The sequence below is a fragment of the Phocoena phocoena genome, chromosome 10 (assembly GCF_963924675.1).
Source record: "Phocoena phocoena chromosome 10, mPhoPho1.1, whole genome shotgun sequence".
Classification (NCBI taxonomy): domain Eukaryota; kingdom Metazoa; phylum Chordata; class Mammalia; order Artiodactyla; family Phocoenidae; genus Phocoena; species Phocoena phocoena.
The window spans coordinates 32,924,218-32,945,722 of record NC_089228.1 but is presented as its reverse complement, the minus strand read 5'-3'; the positions used below and the strand labels follow the sequence as shown (position 1 = coordinate 32,945,722).

Here is a 21,505-nt window from a genome sequence, read left to right as displayed (position 1 = left end):
TAAACCCATAGTGGCTAAAGAGAGGGAGTTGAGCAAAACTAGACACTGCAAAAGGAAAAAAATATATAAGACAAGATAGCTCCATCCTCAACAAACTTACAGTCAAATTAGAGAACAATTCTGGAAACTCAATGTTAATTACTGTGCTGAGAGACAAGAGAAAAAGTGATCGAGGCCACATCACCCAGGGATTATGAGCACAAATAGACGTCTGCCAGTACTTAAAGATATGTGGAAAAATGAAGATGAGAAATGTGTCCAAAAGGAAAGAAAGAATTGAAAATGAGCTTGCCAGGAACTTACCTATATAAGTCCTATAACTGGACAAAAGAAATATTTTCAAATCGCCCATGTCCTAATTTTCTCTCAAATCTTCACAAATTAATGATCATCCTTTCTTTTTTATGTTTGCAAATCCACTCTACGGTACATTAAGATTTTTTTGAAACCAGAACCATTTTATTATTAGACTCAACAGACATAAGATCACATTTCAATAATCTAATCGAACATATAATAGGAAAAAAGAACTGTTGCAAAAACTATACACGTTATTCACTGAAATTTTGCACGTAGGTAATTAATATATGAAATATTATTACAATTGTAACTTTTTGTTCTCCAACTTCCACCAAACAAAGGTTATTACTGAAGTAACAATCCCCATACTAAACTCCTGTATGCACACTTTTGAATCAATTCTGTGTTTGTCAATAATGTTTTTAAGTACATTAAGATATCTTGATAATGATCTTAACTCTATTGTATTTCATCCAACATGTGGTATTACTTTAAAATTCACTTTCTAGAAAAAGACTAGAGAAAATTGGCTTACTTCTTCTAGACTGGGATTTAGATAAAGTCAATTTACAAAACACACTGGCACACTCTAGCAAGTCAATATTGAAAGTGCTTCTCCTTTTGTAGTATCCAAGAAGATTCCAAAAAAATCAGCATGGAGAAAGAATAAAATTAACAAGGTTTTACTACCTGTATTTCATCTTTTATATACTTTCTCTTTCTTAAATACGTAAGATAAATATCTAGGATTCCTTGAGTCAGACTTCTGTTTTACTAATCGGAAAACAGCCTGATTGTAAGATTAACTGAAGAATCCAAGCAGGCAAAATAAAGTCTTCTAAACTTCTAGACTGAGAGTAAAATAGAAATTAGATCCTCTGATGACTGATACCCATCATTGTGGGTAAAAGAAATGATGTCAAGCAAAAATCATGTGGCCGTGGTCTGTGCCTGGCAGCCCAAGCCATTTCCAAGGAAGTTATCAAGGACTGACCCTGCCTAAATGAAGTGAGTCATGAGCAGGTCCCTGACAGCCAGCTGCAAAGTCTTACAGGGACTGGCTAGATTGAAAAAAGATTTCGAAAAGCTTCAACATAAAAAGCCCAACTGATTCAGCTTCCCTATCAGATTTCCCAATGCTTTCTTCTACGTCTTTTACATCCAAATTACACTCTCATAAAAACAAAGACTTAGAAAAACTACAAAAGGTTAAAACAAGACTTTTTCCCTCTGAAGAGTATACTTTGGTTGATTTGATAAAAGGTCTGAAATCATCTTCAAGGTCACCAACGAATTTAGAATAATTTAGCTGCAACAGCATCTGTATAAATGAGAACATAAAGTCCCAAGATAGGTAGATGGGAGACATCTTGTGGCATCTTCATGTCACTGGGAATGAAATTCAAAGCGCCTGTGCAAGTCACTGACGTTTATTTTTATTTTGTTTTCAATGTTTTCTTACGTAAATATCAAACATACAAAAGTACAGAAAATAATATAATGAATCTCCATGTACTCATTTCCCACTTCAACAAGTATCCACTAATGGCTACACTTGTTTTATCTTTCCCTCCCCAGGCCCCTGATTATTTCAAATCAAATCCCAGGTATTATACCATTTCATCTGTAAATATTTTAGTATGTAACTTGAAAAGATAAGGAGTCTATATTTTAAAAAATTCTATCATCACACCCAAGAAGAATTTACCAATGATTCCTTACTATCATCAGTTCAACCTTCAAATTCCCCTAGTTGGCTCACAATTTTACCATTTTGCTTATTTGAATCAGGATCCAAATAAGGTTCATACATTATAATTGGTTCATAGGTCTCAAGTTTTTTAATCCATGGTTTCCCTCTCTACCTTTCTCTCTCTTCTTCCTTGAAAACTATTGTTGTTGTGTTAAAAAACAAAAAACAAACAAAAAAACAAAAAAACCACGGAGTCATCTATCCTGCAAGAGTATTCCCATGGTGGGGAGCTTCCTCACTGCACTCCTTGGGGTTGTTTGCCAACTTCCTCTCTGTCCTCTGTATTTCCAGTAAGATTCAAGTTTGATTTTTCTGGCAAGCCTACCTCATTGGCAACAGAGCATACCTCTATCAGGAAACGTGTAATATTTGATACGGCATCCATTAAAGCTCAATCCCCAGATCCATTAAATCATTAGAGGTTGCAAAATGGTGAGAGTCATTTATTAGCTGGAATACTTCTACAAAGAGAATCTTCTCTGCGTCGACTCTTTGCTACCCCGAGGTACAATTTATACAAAAGAGTTACGATGAATGCTCATTTCTTTCCCTTTATTTACTAGTTTCAAATGCTCCCTAGAATCTACCAAAAAAAACAGTTTTTTTAAATAGTTCTCATTCTGAACTCATGGATTGAATAAAGCATATTTTCTGGGCTATTAATGCTCAAATTCTTTGTTCAGTGGGCACTTTTTTTTTTTAATTTGCTCTTGAGCTCTTTTGACATGTCCTATCAATCTCTGATAGCTTCCCTACTTTCTGGAATGACAAGATGTCATCATTTCCTGCCTCCAGACACAGACTTATCCATTTCTACAAAGGCCTTTAGTGAGAAAACAGCAAATTTGACACTAGGAATAGCTATCACTACCAGAGACTGGCTCTTGTTTCTAGGACTTTCCAGCGACACAGCTAGGATATAATAGATATTGATAGATATAGATACAGATATAGATATATTGATATAGATTTTAAAAAATGTACATAAGACTACAGTATTTTTACTTAACTTCATCAATCTTGCATTTGTATCTTCTTTCTCCCAAGTTCTGAAAATCCAAGCTCTTACTGACACCAACAGAAACACTCATTTATTTTACCACATTCTTCAACACACACCTGTCTTAGAATAAATAATATCCATAACTACAACCAATAATATAATCACTGAAAAGAGTTTAAGATTCTATGCAGGTTTTTTTCTCCTGACTATATCCCACTATGATGTACACTCAAAATACATATTTTATAGTCACTTGGAATAGATCCTCTCAGTGTGGTTATAACACCACTCAGATACACAGAGAGGTTCATTTGTTTCACTTTAACTTTTTAGAGATTGCCTTTTTGGATTTAATTTTGCTTCATAATTACATAAAATACTTACATGGTTCCAAAGTCAAATCTATAAAACAAACTATATTCAAAGAAGTCTAGGTTCTCTCCATGTTCACTCATTCTATTACCAAAAAAATAAAAACCACTTGTTTTTTTATATTATGGTTTGTCCATCATTTTCTTTAAAATATAAACAAATATGTACATTCATACATATATATTTGCATTCCCTCAATCTCTTAGGTAAACACTAGCATACCCTAAACACTTTTCACCACGCTCTTTTTATTTTTCACTTAACCAGATTATCCTAGAGGTCACTCCGTATCAGTATATACATGCTTCATCTTTTACACAGCTACATAGAAATTCATTTGTAGATCACAGTGATTTATTCAGTAAGTCCCATCCTGGCAGATGTGTTGGTTGTTTCTAGTCTTTTACTATTACAGATGGTGTTGTAACGAAAAATCTTGGATATTTTGTATTTCTTTGGAATCCATTCCTAGAATTGGGATTGCTGAGTCAGAGGCAAACTTGTATAATTTGCTAGATGTTGCCAAATTCCCCTCTGAAAGGGGATATACCACTTTGCATTCCTAACAGCAATGTTATTATAGGGCTAATTTTTCCCCACCAATAAATAGCATACATTTCAAATCTTTGAAGTTTTGCCCATCTAATAAATAAAAAAATTATTTTTCAATGTAGTTTTAATATGCATTTCTCTGATCATGTATCAGGTTGAGCATCATAAATCAAGCACCATTCACATTTATTTTTCTATGTATTATCTATATATCAAGCCCATTATTCTATAGGGTTGTTGGCCCTTTGGTTCTACAGGTTGTTGGCGCTTAGGGTTGTTTTTAAAAACTTTACAAAAAAGAAAAAAATTTTATAAACCCTCTTTCTGCAGCATAACTAGCAAGTATATTGCCCAAATTATCTGCCTTTTTACTCTATGATAATTTTTGCCCTGTAAAAATTCTTTATTTGATATCATCAAACTTATCAATCCTATATATTATTGCTACCAGATCTTGATCCATAGTTAGGAAAGTTTTCCCCATAACTAAGTTACAGAAGGGTTAATCCATGTTTTCTCATAATACTAACATTAAAGCATCACCTAAGAATGGATATTTCCATTGCTACCATGATACAATATCTCATCTAATTCTCCCACTGTATCTCCAGTGATACCAAAGATCAACAGTAGATTCAACAAATATTTCTGGAATTCCTATATTGTGCTAGGCACTGCTCTCAGAGCTCATATACTCCAGTGAATAAGCCAAAAGATCCTTTTCTTCAAGAAATTTATACTGTGATGAAGTTTTCCTTCTATATAAATATTAGGTTAACAAAGGGTTAATATAAATACTCAAGTGCAGGCAGCACAGTAGTGAAAACCCCAGCTAGGCCACAATGTCCCTGAGGAATAAGATTCTGTTTTTGTGTCCTATACAACCTGTATGAGAGACTTTATCCAAGAAAGTGACACTTGAAAATTTAAAGATCTGTAAATGAAAAGGGCTCCAAGCATTGAAACACGTTCTCTTTCTGGTTAGTTGCTTTCATGAACTTACTCAGAGGCCCTGTTATATACCCAAAGTTTCTATGGGGTTGCTCTGATAAGTAACCAACAGTCCACTAGATCGAATTTTCCATGAGTCAATCCTAGTGGATACTCAGGGAGAAAAAGAACTACAAACAATTCTTAAACATTTTTCAATAATCATATTATGAGTGTAATATTGGCAACATTTATCTCTTATTTATTTCTGTATTCCTGGCACCTAGCACTACACCTAACACACAGTGAGTACTTTATTTAGTAGGTTTATTTAATCTACTGGAGATCCAACAAAGGTTACCAAAATGATGCTGTATACCTAGCTTCCATACCTTAGTGCTGTCTCTTCTAACACACACACACACACACACACACACACACACAGAGCAAAGAGCAAATATGATTCAATTTTTCCAAATTAAATCTTTAAAACTCATGTACATCTTTCTGCAAATGTACTTTTTAACTTTGGATGGGAGGGAGGTTGAAAGAGTTGACAAATCCTAAGGTCTAGATATCTGGCAGTCCCAAGCAGTTCTCCTAGACATGCATTTCCCTTTGTCCTCAACTGCTCTCAGAAGAGCTGTCAAAGGTGGTCATCACTATAGAGAGAACCAACCCTCTGACAACCAGCTTCGCTGGCACTACGCTAAGCAGTCACACTCAGTAAATGAGGAGCTGGATCTTCTTTTTTCCTTCACATTTGACCAGATCTTAATGACAGAACTTACCATCTGTCCAATTTCAAATTAACAACTGCCAAGTAGTATTTTAGAGGCCAAACATCATTCTGTTATAATAACAAGGGCTTAATAAATCACTCACGTTGAAATGTTAAAGATAAAATAAAAAATAAATGCAAGAAAGTAAATTTCACACACTTCAAGAAAGAAATGCTGGCCACAAAAACAAACTGCTATAGGGTTAAAATGATCCTCATCATCACAACTTATTACCTCAAGTTGTATTCTCTCTCCCTTTTTTTTTTTAAACAAGAAGAGGAGAGTACATGTCTGTGTGGAATAAATATCTGTATTTAATTTAAACAGAATAAAGTTCATATGAAAATGGGTAAAAGATTCTTGCAGAAGCCCTGCAATTTAACTTCACTCTTTACATTTTGGTTTGATATGTAAATATACACATAAAGAAACCCAACCACAGTAAATGTTACACTTTTTCCAGAGGAATGGAAGCAAGTATTACAAATGTGGTCCAGTGTCAGGGAGAACATAATCACAACGTACACTGGTTATTTCCAAATGGTGCTCCCCAAAAGGAAAAACCTGAATGGAAGTACTTAATAAATTCTGTTTTCCATAAAATTCATACAGAAAAAAAAAAGAAAGACTGTGAGCTTGGAGGTCAGTGAGAGTTTTGTTGAATTTCCCTCCTCCTAAATTCTGTCATCTCCTTTTCTAAAGTGGCAAGCCAGCTTCCCACAGACGTGACCGAAATATATTCTTTTTTTCCTGCAAACCATGGTAAGTAACACATACCATGGACATGCACTCTCTCATGGATGACTAGCTAATTGGATGTTGTCTCTTTCAGTTGCAGCTTAATATAGTATAGCCAATGTCTTTTGCAAACAGAAGTAAAACCAAACAAAAGCACTAATGATCTACTTCTTTTCTTTCAAAGAATATGAAGGGCTCTGACTCCATATCTCTACACCCCAAAACAATGCAAACAGATTATGAAGGGATTTAATGTAGAAATTAAAATGAATCAGTTATCTTAATTACATGTTTAGCTACACAGGTCAAATAATATCCCAACGAGCTCACAAAGAAGGGCCAAATTCTTTTGTTTCACTAGAAAAATAAGTTCCTCAAAATAAGTTGACAATGGGCTAAGGATTGGAAAGTTTTTGATTAAAAAGCAATTTTTGTTGGAACACTTATAATGAGATTTGAGCTGCAGAAACAATATAAAATTGAAAGCAGAATTACATATAAAATGAGTACTGTAAAATATCATTATTTTAGTACAATGGAAAATAAGGTGTTTGTGGTTTTACTCTATAAATTCTGTGTTGTCTGTTCATATGTATTCCTTCTTGGCTGTCCTCGGAATAGCCATTCTGATTTCCGAGTCCTTCTGCACCAGCATTCATTTGTGGTGGGGGAACCCAGACAATCAACATCTCCTAGGCACTACTTTTTTCCTCCATTTTATTGGCTTTTCAGGACTAATTCCTGTCCATGCATCACACTGGTGTTCAGTTACACAGCAGACAATGAATTTTCCTAATCCATTTAGTGTGCTGACAGAGCCATGTTCACAATTTATAGAATTTCCTTTTAGACATCTACCTATTTCACAGTTCATTAAGATTCAAACTGAACACCTGTGTTTATGAAGTCAAACGCAATTTTATACTAACAAGGTGTGAAATATGGCATTTTCTGGGGCTTCCCTGGTGGCGCAGTGGTTGAGAGTCTGCCTGCTAATGCAGGGGACACGGGTTCGAGCCCTGGTCTGGGAAGATCCCGCACGCCGCGGAGCAACTAGGCCCCGAGCCACAACTACTGAGTCTGCACGTCTGGAGCCTGTGCTCCACAACGAGAGGCCGCGACAGTTGAGAGGCCCGCGCACCGGGTGGCCCCCGCTTGCCACAACTAGAGAAAGCCCTCGCACAGAAATGAAGACCCAACACAACCATACATACATACATACATACATACATACATAAATAAGCCAAGCATTTGAAGCCCTTTAAAAAAAAATGGCATTTTATGAAAGCCTGAACAACAATAATAACAACAAAAGCACTAGACTCTGGCCCTATGGAATAAAATAACGTCTACAGCTACCTGTACCATCCTTAATCGGCCAAAAAAACCATTGCAGCCAACAGCCATAACACATTTTAATTCCTCCACCACATGTCTTTCATGTTTTACCTTAGGAAAGCAAGAGTATGAAGCTGCCTTGCAAAGTTCACCCGATTATCTAAAGTCTGCAAAACAGCTAAAACATCTCAGGAAGTAAAGCCTGGCCCCTTTAAACAATGTCTTCACTAGCTAGATACGAGGACATTTTCAGCATTCTGGGGCCCACAAAGCCTGACCCTGGCTCATTTTTATGTGACCCCAAAGTTTTCACATCATTAATAAAGAGAGAATCAAAACAAAGCCCACAGACATTAGGAGAGGTGAAAGTGTGCAGTCTGGCACTGCCATCGTACATACCCTCAAAATGAAAAGGGATAAAAATAAAATGCACGTAGCAGAGGTGGTGACCCCTATAACGACTGTGTTTCTCAAGACTTTTTTTTCTACTGGTAATAAACTGTTTTGCAGACCTCCCAATTGTGGCCACCATGATAGTTACAGCTTTGCAGGTTTATGTCTTTTTCTTGCAGTTAAGAGTGTTATCAATAAAAATTTCCAATGATGCCTTTCCTGGTTAAATAAAAACATTTTAAAATGTGAAGCCAATGATGGGATTAGAATGGAAAACTACAAGTGACACTGGGATTTTGTTTTGTATATTTTTTCACCAACCCCCTTAATTTATTAATTTTAAAGACATTCCTTGCAAGTCTTAAGTGATACAATGCACCCTGATTTGGCACTGGGGTGTTCTGACAGTCTTAAAAGTTGGTTTGGGGGCTTCCCTGGTGGTGCCGTGGTTGAGAATCCACTTGCCAATGCAGGGGACACGGGTTCGAGCCCTGGTCCGGGAGGATCCCACGTGCCGCAGAGCAACTAAGCCCGTGCGCTACAACTACTGAGCCTGTGCTCTAGAGCCCACAAGCCACAACTACTGAGCCCATGTGCCACAACTACTGAAGCCCGTGCACCTAGAGCCCATGCTCCACAACAAGAGAAGTCACCACAATGAGAAGCCCATGCACCATAATGAAGAGCAGCCCCCGCTCACAGCAACTAGAGAAAGCCCGCACGCAGCAACGAAAACCCAATGCAGCCAAAAATAAATTTAAAAAAAAAAAGGACACTTTAAATATTATCCTTTGAAGGCTGGAATAAAGTGATTAAAAAGGACTTTACTGCTTGCCAGTCAACCGAAGCAAGAGGTAAAACGGAAAACTGAAATTATTGTTTTAAAGTAAAGGAAAACTCCTTGTAAATCCCACCTTATGTACTGTAGCAAGTATTATTTCCAGTCATTTAAAAAACTCCTTTGCTCAACATGTGTGAGTTCAGAAGAAAGAGTAGTTCCTTAAGTATCTGAATAGTTTGCAAAGCCCTATGTGAATGCATCTAGTCCCGCAGTCCCTGGAGGTCACAAAGCGTTCCTGACTCCTTGTCAGGGTGACTTTTTATATCCAAGAATCCCGGCCTCACCATGAAGTGGGGTAGAGGGCCCATCTCAATGAGAAGCAAACCAAGAACCAAGGAAGGACTCATAAAACTTGTTCTTTTTCTCCATGTGACAACAACATTTTCATCGTCAAAAGCTTGGATTTATGATTCATCTTGAAAACTGACAGCCCAAATTTGCTTTCTAGTTGTGTTATCACACTGAATCATCCATGACTCAGAGGAACAAAAAATGCTGCCACAGGCTCAGAAAACACCGCCTCCTCCACCAGTACCTTGCACAACCTCCCTGAAGAAGTGATCGCCATCATTTCTGTTAAAAATGCATTTAATTTTTACATTACAAATGTACAGCATGTGTATCATAGGCCATTTAAAGATCACCTGAGTCTAACATAAAAAGAAAACACAGTAAGATACTGCTGTCCATTCTTTTACTTTCTTTCTACAAAGGGTGCATGCATGTTTGAATATGTATATATATACATATCACAAACATCTTTAAAGAAATAAAAACTAAATATTATACAATAAATTCTTCTTAATATACTAGAATTCTAGTCTTCATGAAAAATGGTACCCTCCCTAAAGTTTAGGTGACATCCTTCATTACTATGGCCACAGTGCCACTGTTATAGCCACAATGTTACTGTAAGAATTTACATCTCAGAGTTATTCATTCTTATCCCTCTTCATAGCCAGTAGAGGGTTGTACCTAGTAAGCATTCTTGAATCCCTAGTGAACCTCCCTGTTAAGAAAGAACTATAAAACCTGCCATAACCTTTGCCATGAAGATTAAATGAGACAATGTATGTCAGCTTTTTGACACAAAGAAAGCCCTCAGCCACTGGGACTCTTATGGAAAGTGCTAGATTTCTAGTTAAGAGTTTAGAACTTGAGAACCCAAGCCCTGTTACTCACTGTTCTGTGACCTTGAACAAGATACACATCCTCTCTGAACCTCTATTTCCTTGTCTTAAAAAAAAACGGTCAACAATACCAAATTCACAAGTTGTAAGCAAAGTTTAAAATAATGTATTGCATAGAAAACACTTAGCCACACTTCCTGGAAATCAATATAGCTGCCATGTCTTGTGCTCAGTAGAAATTTGGGCAATAAAGTTAAATTAATAAGTCCAAAACCAACAGCTTCTGAGATTATGGGTCCCACCTTGTCCAGCACCTTGCACATCATAGACGCTCAATAAAATATTATCAAATGATACCTTGCTTGTTTAGACAAGTTGAGGGAAGGGTCTACCTAAATTATAGCTGACTGAAGCATTTCTAACTAGATGCAGTAACTCCTGAAATAATCTGTAAGCCTATAAATACCATTCCCTTTCTCAAGGAAAGCCAGGTTGCTTGAATGTAGGCTCAAAAGAGGATCAGTTTTCTTTTTTCTTTCTTTTTTTTTTTTGAGGATCAGTTTTAATCAGAACATAAAATCTTAACATTATCAGAGTAATCACCTTAGCAATATTAGCCTTAAATTATAACAGGTATAAATAGACCTTTTTTTTAACATTAATTTATTTTCAGCTGTGTTGGGTCTTTGCTGCTGTGCGCAGGCTTTCTCTAGTTGTGGCAAGCAGGGGCTACTCTTCGTTGCGGTGCATGGGCTTCTCATTGTGGTGGCTTCTCTTGTTGCGGAGCACGGGCTCTAGGTGCGTGGACCTCAGCAGTTGTGGCACACAGGCTCAGTAGTTGTGGCTCATGGGCTCTAGAGCTCAGGCTCAGTAGTTGTGGCGCCCGGGCTTAGTTGCTCCACGGCATGTGGGATCTTCCCGGACCAGGGCTCAAAACCGTGTCCCCTGCATTGGCAGGCAGATTCTTAACTATTGCACCACCAGGGAAGTCCCTAAATAGACGTTTCATACAGCTTGCATACTCTAGTCCTCAAAAGAACTAAACATTTAGTTTTATCTTCTTTCTTTCCTTTACTTATCTGCCTTTAAACAACCAAAGAAAGATGAAGTCCAATTAAAACCTTGTGTGGAATTATTACTAACCAGTGATAATGAACTCACTGAGTGTTTATGGTACTGTGATCAGTTCTCTACCATACATCCACATACCCAATATAATGCTGACTGGATGAAGGCAGGAACCATATCTGGCACATAGTAGTCATTTAAAAAATATATGTTGAATGAAAAATGCATGAAATCTATAGGGCAAGGATCTTTAATGTGAAACTCTTGGAAATGCTTCAGGGTATCTGTAAACTACCTGAGAGTATATACGTTATTGCACATGAATATAAGTATGTATGTGCCAAGGTGAATTTTCTGGGAACTGAGCCAACAGATCACATGAGATTTTCTTATATTGATTACATTTAAAGAGCAAAACGAAAAATGTTCTGGACCCTTACTATGGAGCTGCCACTAACCTAACCTGCATGTGTTGCCTCTCGCCTTCATGAACACAAAACCCCTACATTCTTTAATTAACATGTTGTCAAGTGTTTTTTCTTACAAGTAGAATGTTTCCCTAACCTATTTGGAACAGAAATGATTATAAAAGCAGCATCATATACCACTGTCACATAACATATCTTCCAGAATACAAAAAAAGATGCAAAAGAGATGCCATGCCTGGCAGTTCAGAAATCACGCTGGGCCGGGGCAAAGTGTACTCGCAAGAAAACAGAAAGAAATCTTTTAAGTTGGAGCTAGAACAAAATAGATGGCACTTTCATAGTATTTTCACTTCTCTGCATTATTCTAGGGCATAAAAAAGTGACTCCGTTGAAATATAAAAGTCTGAGCTCAGTAAAAGTAGACACCAAAAATTCAAAGGAGACCCACAAAGGTAGACCCGTAAGAAGTGAGGTAGAGTATTCCCCAAACATCCTGATATACAATAGTAATAACAATCACAACAATGATAATAATCCACACAATTTATAGCTAAAACCCTTTAGTAGAATCAAAGCACATTTCATACAGATGCATCAGGCTGGTACAATGACTGCTGCTTTACAGATCAAGACATGGAGGTTCAGAAATACAAGTCTTGTTCACGTCATAGTGATTAAATGGTGAGGCTAAGGCATGTCCACACATCTTCCACTTCTAAATGCTGTGTTTTTCATATCACATTTTACTTCAGATTATAAAATAATAGCTAGGCCTTTCTTCTTTCTGATTTCTGGATGTGCTGGTAATTCATTGAAATCCATAAAAGTCAAGGTGCTGAAGTCTATTTATTATTATCTCTACTCACATGAAATTAATGTGTTGGTGGATAAGGGTAAATTGGTATGTGGGAAACATCAAGGGAAGTAGCAAAATAAGATACTTGGCCTTACGGTCCTTTGAAGCTATTTTAAAAAGTAAAATGTTATGTTAAGAGCTATGTGGTGTCTGTGTGTGTGTGTGTGTGTGTGTGTGTGTGTGTGTGTGTGTGTAATTATTATTCCATTGATTTATTGCACACATGTCAAAGAGCATCTGGGCATCTGTACAAGTTAAAACAAACCTACCCAAGCCACATAGCCACAAACCCAGACAACTTGCCTCCCCTCTCATCCCAGCCTTCAACCTACTACCTCCCAAGCGCAAATTCTGTGGTGGCAAAAGCCTTCCTTGCAGAGATTAACCGTTGAGTCAGTGACATCTGTCATTTTTAACATATTCTAAAAGAGTTGCCAAAGATAGTTGATGGCACAGATTTTCCAGAGAAACCAGTAGGGCTCTTTCCATTCTAGAGAGAGTCCTCTTCTGTTTTAGCAAGAACGTTCAGCAATGACTCAGGGATCTAATTGGAGGGAGCTATCACATGTAACCTCTTCTAAGGATGAAAACAGTATCTTTCACATGAACGTAAATTCAGTTCTTTCATTGCAGGGCACAATGAAACATAACATATCTTACCTACTGAATACTCACCCACTAACCCACATTAGGTAGGGAGACTCTTATTTCCCTGTTTTTCCAAGAAGCAGGAAAATTACTTCAGTGTATTTTACCCTGCTGCCAAAAATCCCTTGCCTATGATCCAACAATTAGAGCTAATTTCAACCTAAATTGCTTCCTCTGTGAGATGGATATCATCAGATAACTCTCTTCACTTCCATTTACAAAGATTTTAAAAGAAGAAAAAAAAGGAAAAGAAAATTCCTTGGATATTTCCAGCTGATAAAATCATTAATCTCACAATCCCAACTTCAAAGCAGAAAAGCAGAGAATCATCTCACCTTCTCTGCACATAGAGAGTAATTTTTTCTACTTTAAAGTGCTGTCTCTTTATTGGGTCATTTTAATTATTGAACGTGGGATGGAAGCTATCCACATAATGTCACCTCTGTCTTTTTCATGAAATATGTACAGGTCTAATTTGGACTACATTAATTCGAGAGAGGTAAAAAACAGGGCAAAGAATAAGAAAAGGGAAAGAGGCCACAGAATACAACACTCATCAGTACAAGGAAGAGGTAGTAAGCTTCTCCAAGCTGACTTTTCTCATTCTCTCCTTCTGAAGAGAAACTATCAAGAAGCCTGACTACCTGTTTGGGCAATACCTCAGCAGACTGCCTTGCTTCTCAAATTTCCTTCTACCCAATACACAGCAACACAATTACAGTAACTTCATTAGTAATGCTGGTATTATTGCCAACTTAAGACAGCTGTGAGTACAATCTGTTGCAGTGTGACTGACCACTTTGAAGAAAAACTTGGGCTCTAGAATGGAGGTCAGCAAATTTGGCCCTGTTCAGAGTAAGCCTGTTAGAGAAAGGACAAGCCAGGCATTCCAATTCCCACTCAAGCCTCTTCCCAGGAAATTACAATGCCATGGGTGGCAAACTTTTTCTGTAAAGGGCCAGAGAGTAAATAGTTCCAGCTTTTCAGCCTTACAGTCTCTGTTGCTACTAAATCCTGCTTTGGTAGCACAAAAGCAGCCAAAGACAACACATAGATGAAAGGGTGTAACCATCAAGTTAAATAAATTTAACTTTAAAGTTAACTTATTTAACGTTAAATAAGTTTAACGTTAAATAAGTTTAAAGTTAAATAAGTTTAAATATTAAAATTTTAATAAAACTTTATTTACCAAAGCAGGCAGAGGGCAGGATTTGTCCCAACAAGCCATAGCTTTCCACCCATATTCTAGACAAGTCCAACATGGTAGAAATGGTCTATAGTTGTGCTGTCCCATACACTAGTCTCTAGCCACATGTGACTACGAAATACATGAAATGTGACTAAGAAGCTCCATTTTAAATTTAACCGAATTTTAATTAATCTAAATTTGAATAGCCTCATGTGCCTAGTGGCGACAGTATTAGCACAGTTCTAGATACTATTCACTGCTGCCTCCTCAAAGGAAATACAAGCCAACCTCCAATTTATGGCATAGTTTGCAGTTATGTCTTAAAAAATAAAATATCCATGCTTCTACATTCACAATGGAACTATACACAACTGAAAATGGTATTTCTTAAATGTAAAATATCTACATCATTGAAGCCAAAATGACAGTTTTGATTCGAAGCAATCAATTAACTGCCTATTGGCCAATCAAGTGCATAGACCTATCAGGTCCATGCCAAGACCTATCCAACCTGGAACTTGTTTCCTTTCTCCTCTGGACATTGTCCTGCACCTTGACTGAGGGCACAGACCTACAAACTGGCATGGCCCCATTAACTCCTACAGAAAATCCAAACCTACCCACAGACCCCAAAATGTATACATGCAAAGACACGGCTCCAAGAACACAAGAGAGAACATCCAACTCAATCAGACTGCCTTCTCCTAAAGTAATCCATGTAACACACTGCCTCAACACAAAAATCAGGTAGATTCACTGCATTCTTTGCTACTGGCCCCATTTAATAATTTATTTTCTGGCAACTGTTTCATTTACATAATAACTAGCTTGTATTTTGCATTTCTTAGCAATGAGATATCATCCAATGAGAAGCAAGAAAATAGGATAGCAACATGTATTTGCGTTTTTTTTCTTAGTATGAATAAGAAATAACAAACCACATTTCATTTAAGAAACTAACACAATATCAGCTTTCTTCAATGGGTAAAAGAATCTTGAAAATTGAGGATACTGCTTAGGATGTGAGAAACCCAAGGGTGCCAGGAGGGGGGCCTACACAGATACACAGTAAAGTAAGGTAGATGACACCCTGACACTTTTATGATTTTTGATAAAATGAAACCGTTTCAGATCCAATCATTTATCTATGGTTCCCAACTGCGAAAAAACTCTGAAAAGTGAAAAAAAAAAATCCAAGTGTGAAGCAAACTCCTTTGGTGGCACAACCTAACACGAACCAACAGAAGGCTCCTTATATAGTCTTTATTTACTCTACTTTAGTGTAAGAAAATTTTTTTCTGCAGAAATATCCATGTTTGCTTATGCGATGTTGCTGCAACCCCATTGGGAGTGTTATACAATCTATGATACTTGCAATGGATCTGACCTTTCCCAAATCCCCAATGTATCTGATATCCAAGATGTATCTGGCCCCAAGGATTTGGATAAGGGATCTTGAAAAGAAAGCTGTTCAGATAGGATATTTTCTATCAACTCAATGTCTGCTGCCCGAAGTCCTGAAACAGCGCCTTACCTCGGTCTGAAGGATGGCAGCCCTCTGTTCTTTGGCAGTAAGCGACTCTTTAAGCACTTCAATGTGTTGCTTGCAATCTGAATTCTGATTGCTAAGAGTTTCAAGCTTTGTTTGTAAGGCAAGAAGTTCTGACTCCTTCTTTGAAAGCTCCTGCTTCAGCTGATCAATCTGTGAAAAATGAAATTACAAAAAATTAGAGCCGCAGCTCCTACTCTTTACATTTGAGAACTACTGAATTCTCTTAATTTCCAAGAACCAGTGATCATTCATCCAACAAGGCAGACCATGAGTTTGCTTAAAAATATGGCTTGAGAGTCACTCAGTCTTAGGGGTCTGGGGAGGCTCTTTAAAGGTGACTCAGAGTAGAAAATAGGAAAGGTAAGGTCAGCAGCCCGCCTTCTACCTTCCACACCACTGAGAACCAAGCTTTACAGTGGAATGAAGGCTTCCTGGCCAAACCTACAACTCATCCAAGAAACCACAAAGTCTACTGACCATAGTCCTCAGAAGTGTCAACAGGAAGCTGACAAAGGTAATTACCCAAGACAGAACCTGGACCTTCTCTGCTACTCCAAAATGGAAATGATCATTCAAGGGCATCATTTGACAGAAAAGAATCCTCACCCCAAAAAAAGTAAGCATTGAGGGTTTTTTTTTCTCACATTAAACACTAAAAAGACACAAACATAAAATACATATAACATAGAAAAATAATACAAGAAACATCCATCATTCAATTCACCAAAAGGATCATTAGAATTACCCATATCCCAACCCATTTCTATCTCCTTCTCTCCCACTTTGGAAATAGCTACCACCCTAAATTTTGTGTTTGTCCTTTTCTTGCTTGTCTTTCAGGCTCACCATATATTTATTACATCTGTAAATAATACACTATTTAGTTTTACATGGTTCTTAACTTTATTTGCACTGTGTATTTTTTTTAGCACTTTGCTTTTTGCTACTCAATCTTACGTCCTGGAGATTATATCAAGTTATTGTACGTGCGATTTGTTCATTTTCAATGAAGTACAGTATTCCATTGTAAGACTTCATTAAAATTTGTCTATTCTGCTGTTGATATACATTTGGGTTTGCTTCCAGGGCTTTCTGCCATTACAAAAAGTGCTATTCTAAACATTCTTATACATAGCATCTGGTACACATAGTAAAAATAACCTAGGAGTTAAATTGCTGGACCACATAGTATGCACATCTTTAACTTCACCAGATAACACCAAAGTGTTTTCTAAAGCAGTTATACTAATTTTCATGCTCACAAGCAGTATGTAAATGTATCAATCACTCCATGCCTTTGACAATATCGTATGTCACTGGCCTTTCACATTTTTGCCAGTCTCGTAGGAGTTGTGGTCGATGATCTCCAAAAATGAATGCCACCGATTTCCTCCTACTTGTACACACATGCTGCTCCTCACAACTAGAGGAGGAGTCTATTCACCACCCTCTTGAACCTGGGCTGGACTGTGACTTGCTTCAACCAGCTAAATGCAGCATGTGTCATATGCCTGCTCTAGCCCTAGCCTGTAGGAGGACTGGCAACTTCAGCTTCCTCCCACTGGAAGTCAACCACCAAGACAGAAGTCCAACCAACCTGCGACCACCAGGCTGTGAGGAAGCCCATACCAGCCCATGGTCAAGCCATTGAGAAAGACAGAGAGGCCTGGTGGAAATTGTGGCTCCTCTGTCTTGTTCTTGGTCTTAAAGGGAAGAATTTCAATGTTTCATCATTAAGTTCGATGTTTGCTTTAGCTTTTTATAGGTACTCTTAAGTTTTAGAAAGTTCCCTTTTATTACAACTTTGCCAAGAGTTGTTTTTTTTAATGATTAAGGAATGTTTAATATTATCAAACATTTTTTCTGCATCTCATGATTTATCACATTTTTCACCTTTAATATGTTATAATTATATTAATGGATTTAAAAAATATTACTCTCCCTTTGCATTACTAGGAACAATTTCACTTCATCATGATGCAGTATATTTTTTATATGTTACTGGATTCACCTTGCTAATATTTTATCAGAATCTTTTCTATGTTTATGGGTAAGATTGATTTGTAATTTTCCTATCTTGTAGCTTTCCTTGTCAGGTTTTAGTATCAATTTAGCCTTCCAAATAAAGTAGGGAGTGTTTCTTCTTTTAATGTGTTCTGAAATGGTTTATGTAAAATTGCTAATTTTTTCCCATTGATGTTCACTAGAAATCACCAGAAAAACTATCCAGAGCTGGTGTTTTCTTTCTCCAAAGACCATTACTTACTTCAACCATCTTTAATGATTATAGGAATATTCATACTTCTAATTATGAGAATCAATTTTGAGAAACTGTTTTTCATTTAAAATTTTTTCATTTCAGCTAAATTTTCACCTTTATTGGCAGGAAGTTTTCATAAAACCCATTTATCTTTTGATATCTATGGCACTATGGAGAACAGTATAGAGGTTCCTTAAAAAACTACAAATAGAACTACCATATGGCATCTATGATTATCTTTTTTCTCCTTCCTAACAGTCTTCATTTTTACTTTTTCTTGATGAATCTCAGCAGAAGCATGTCCCATTAAATAATCTCTTCAAAGAGCTAATTTTGGTTCTGTTGATCATCCAACATTTTTATCTTCTATCTCATTAATTGTTGCTCTCCTTTTTAAATTATTTTCTTCTTACTACTTTCCTTAGATTTATTCTATTTTCTCTTCCTAACTTTAAGTTGGAATCTAATCTCACTAATTTTCATACTTCTTTCTTTCCATGTATAAGCCTTCAGACCATAAATTTTCCTGTCAGTATCATTTTAGCTCACTCTCCCTAGTTTGATATGTAGTATTGACATTATTGTTCAGTCTTAAATATTTTCCAATCTCCATTACGATTTATTTCTTGACCCATGAATAATTTAGATGTTTCTTAATCTCCAAATATATAGATGTTTCCTAGTTATCTCTGTGGTTTTTATTTCTTACTTGCTCTGTGAACAGAGAACATGGCCTGTTCTATACTAATCATTTGAAATCTGGTGTATCTTGCTTAATGCACAGTATGTGGTCAGTTATCATAAATGTACTCTGTTTACTATGTGCTTTAAAAGAATATGGATCGGACAATTGTTGGGTGCGATATTCTGTATTATGTGCATGACATTTGATAACACTTTTAATTGGGTAGTTTAAGTCTTCTGTATTTTGATCTTCTAATGTGATTCATCTGTTGATTACTTGAGAGTGGGTTAAAACCACCCACTATAATGGTGAAATAATCAATTCCTCCTTGTAGCTCTGCAAATTTTTCAGCTCTCAAATGGTTTCTTTGCCTCAAGGTCTACAACAGCTTTCTTATGATTGGTATTTGGTCAGTGTGTTTTTTTCATTTTCGGTGTATCTTTAACCTTATATTGGAGAAGTTTCTTGTAAATAGCATATACCCAGATTCCTTTATCCTATCTTATAAAATTAGTGGGGCATTCATTATCATTGTGGATACATGTGAATTTATTTCAACCATCTTTGTGCTTTCTATATATGCTACCATTTCTATTTCTTCTCTTTTCTTTCTTGCCTTGTTTTGAATGACTTTTTTTCTCATTCTATTTTTTTGCCTCTACTCTTTTAAAAGTTATACTTTTATACTTATTTAATGTGTTTGTTTTATTTATTTCTAACTGTTAGGGTATTACCCTAGAAATCACAGCAGGCTTACATTTATCTAAGTCTAAAGTCAATCTATGCTTATCTCCTTTCTGAATAATATAAGGACCTTGAGACACTTTAAGTCCAGTCACCATCGTCTTGACATTCACATTGTCATCATATATTTTAGCTCTTTCCTGTTTTGTTTTTCACTCGTCATTTTTTTTTACAGTCCATGTTTGTTTAGATTTACCCCCACATTTGTCACTACCTTTGTTCATTATTCATTCTTTCACCTCAGATATTCCTTTAGGAATCTCCTCGTGCCTGAAATGCATCATTTAAAATTTCCTTTGGTGGCAAACTCAATTTTGGTCTACAAATATCTCAACTTTATTCTTTATTTTATGAATATTGTTGCTGACTATTAAAAGTAATTTTCTAGGTTAAGAGATATGTTCTCGCAGCACATTGAGCATATTATTCCACCTTCTGCCTAACAGACGCTATTAAGAAGTCAAGCTCTCACTCCAAATTCATTCCTTTAAAGGTAATGGGGAATTTTTATTTTTTTATTCATTTATTTTTTTGCGGTACACGGGCCTCTCACTGTTGTGGCCTCTCCCGTTGCGGAGCACAGGCTCTGGACGCGTAGGCTCAGCGGCCATGGCTCACGGGCCTATCCGCTCTGCGGCATGTGGGATCTTCCCGGACCGGGGCACGAACCCGTGTCCCCTGCATCGGCAGGCGGACTCTCAACCACTGCACCACCAGGGAAGCCCTAGTTGCCTTTTTTTAACAGCTTTATTGAAATATAATTTATATGCCATACAATTCACCTGCTTAAAGCATACAGGTGATTGTTTTTAGTATATTTACAAAATTGTGCAGCCATCATCATAAGCAAATTTTAGAACCTTTTCATCATCTCAATATGAAACTTTGTAACTATTAGAAGTCACTCTCCTTTCCTCACCCCCTACGCCCAAGTCCCAGGCAACCAATAATCTACTTTGTCTCTATGGATTGGCCCTTTCTGGGAATTTCATATAAATGGACTCTCACAATATATGTACTTTGTGACTGGCTTTTTTCACATAGCACGTTTCAAGATTCATCCATGTTGTACCAAGTATCAGTACTTCATTGTTTTTTATGGCTGAATATATTTCACTGTATGAAGATGTCATATTGTTTCTATCCATTCATCTCATGGTGGACACTTAGGTTGTTTCCACATTTTGGCTATTATGAATAATGCTGGTAAGAACATTCATGTGCAAGTCTGTGTGTTTTTATTTCTCTTGGGTATAAACATAGGTGTGGAATTGCTAGGCCACATGGTAACTATATGTTTAGCTTTTTGAAGAATTTCTAAACTGATTTCCAAAGTGACTATACCATTTTGTATCCCCACTAGCAACCCCAGAGTTCTAATTTCTTCATACTCTCATCAACACTTGTTATTATCTGTCTTTTTACTTATTACCATTCCAGTGAGTATGAAGTGGTATCTCATTATGGTTTTGATTTCTCTAATTATTAAGATGCTATCAAACATCTTTTCATACACTTATTAGCCATTCATATACCTCCGTTGGACAAACGTTTTGCTTTCTAAGACCTTTTCTTTGCCTCTAAGATTTTATGGCTTTATTTTTATGCAAATAGATTTCATTTTATTTATATCCTATTTGGGGTATTTTGAGGTTCCTGAATTTGTGGACTGATACCTGTCATCAGTTTTGGAAAATTCTCAGCTTTCATCTCTTCAAATATGGCTTCTGAATAGTGACTGTCCCTACACTCCATCTCTCTTTCTCTGGAGAATTCAGATTACACTTGCACTACAGCTTCTTATTCTATCTTCTATGTATCTTATCTTTCATGTATTCCATCTTTTTATCTTTTATTTAATTTCTTCTGCCCTGTTTTCTAGTTTATTAAATTTCTCTTCTGCTATGACCACTCTGCAGTTAAACCTATTTATCAAACTTTTA

General features: G+C 36.7%; 1 protein-coding gene across 1 annotated transcript in view; it reads right to left on the bottom strand.

Annotated features, from left to right (window-relative positions):
• The window catches only part of ERC2 (ELKS/RAB6-interacting/CAST family member 2), a 736,860-nt gene that overhangs the window by 428,903 nt on the left and 286,452 nt on the right, over nucleotides 1-21,505 (bottom strand). The window contains exon 5 of the mRNA XM_065885901.1: nucleotides 15,856-16,023. Coding sequence (XP_065741973.1) covers nucleotides 15,856-16,023 — 168 coding nt within the window. The remainder of the gene's footprint in view (nucleotides 1-15,855; nucleotides 16,024-21,505) is intronic.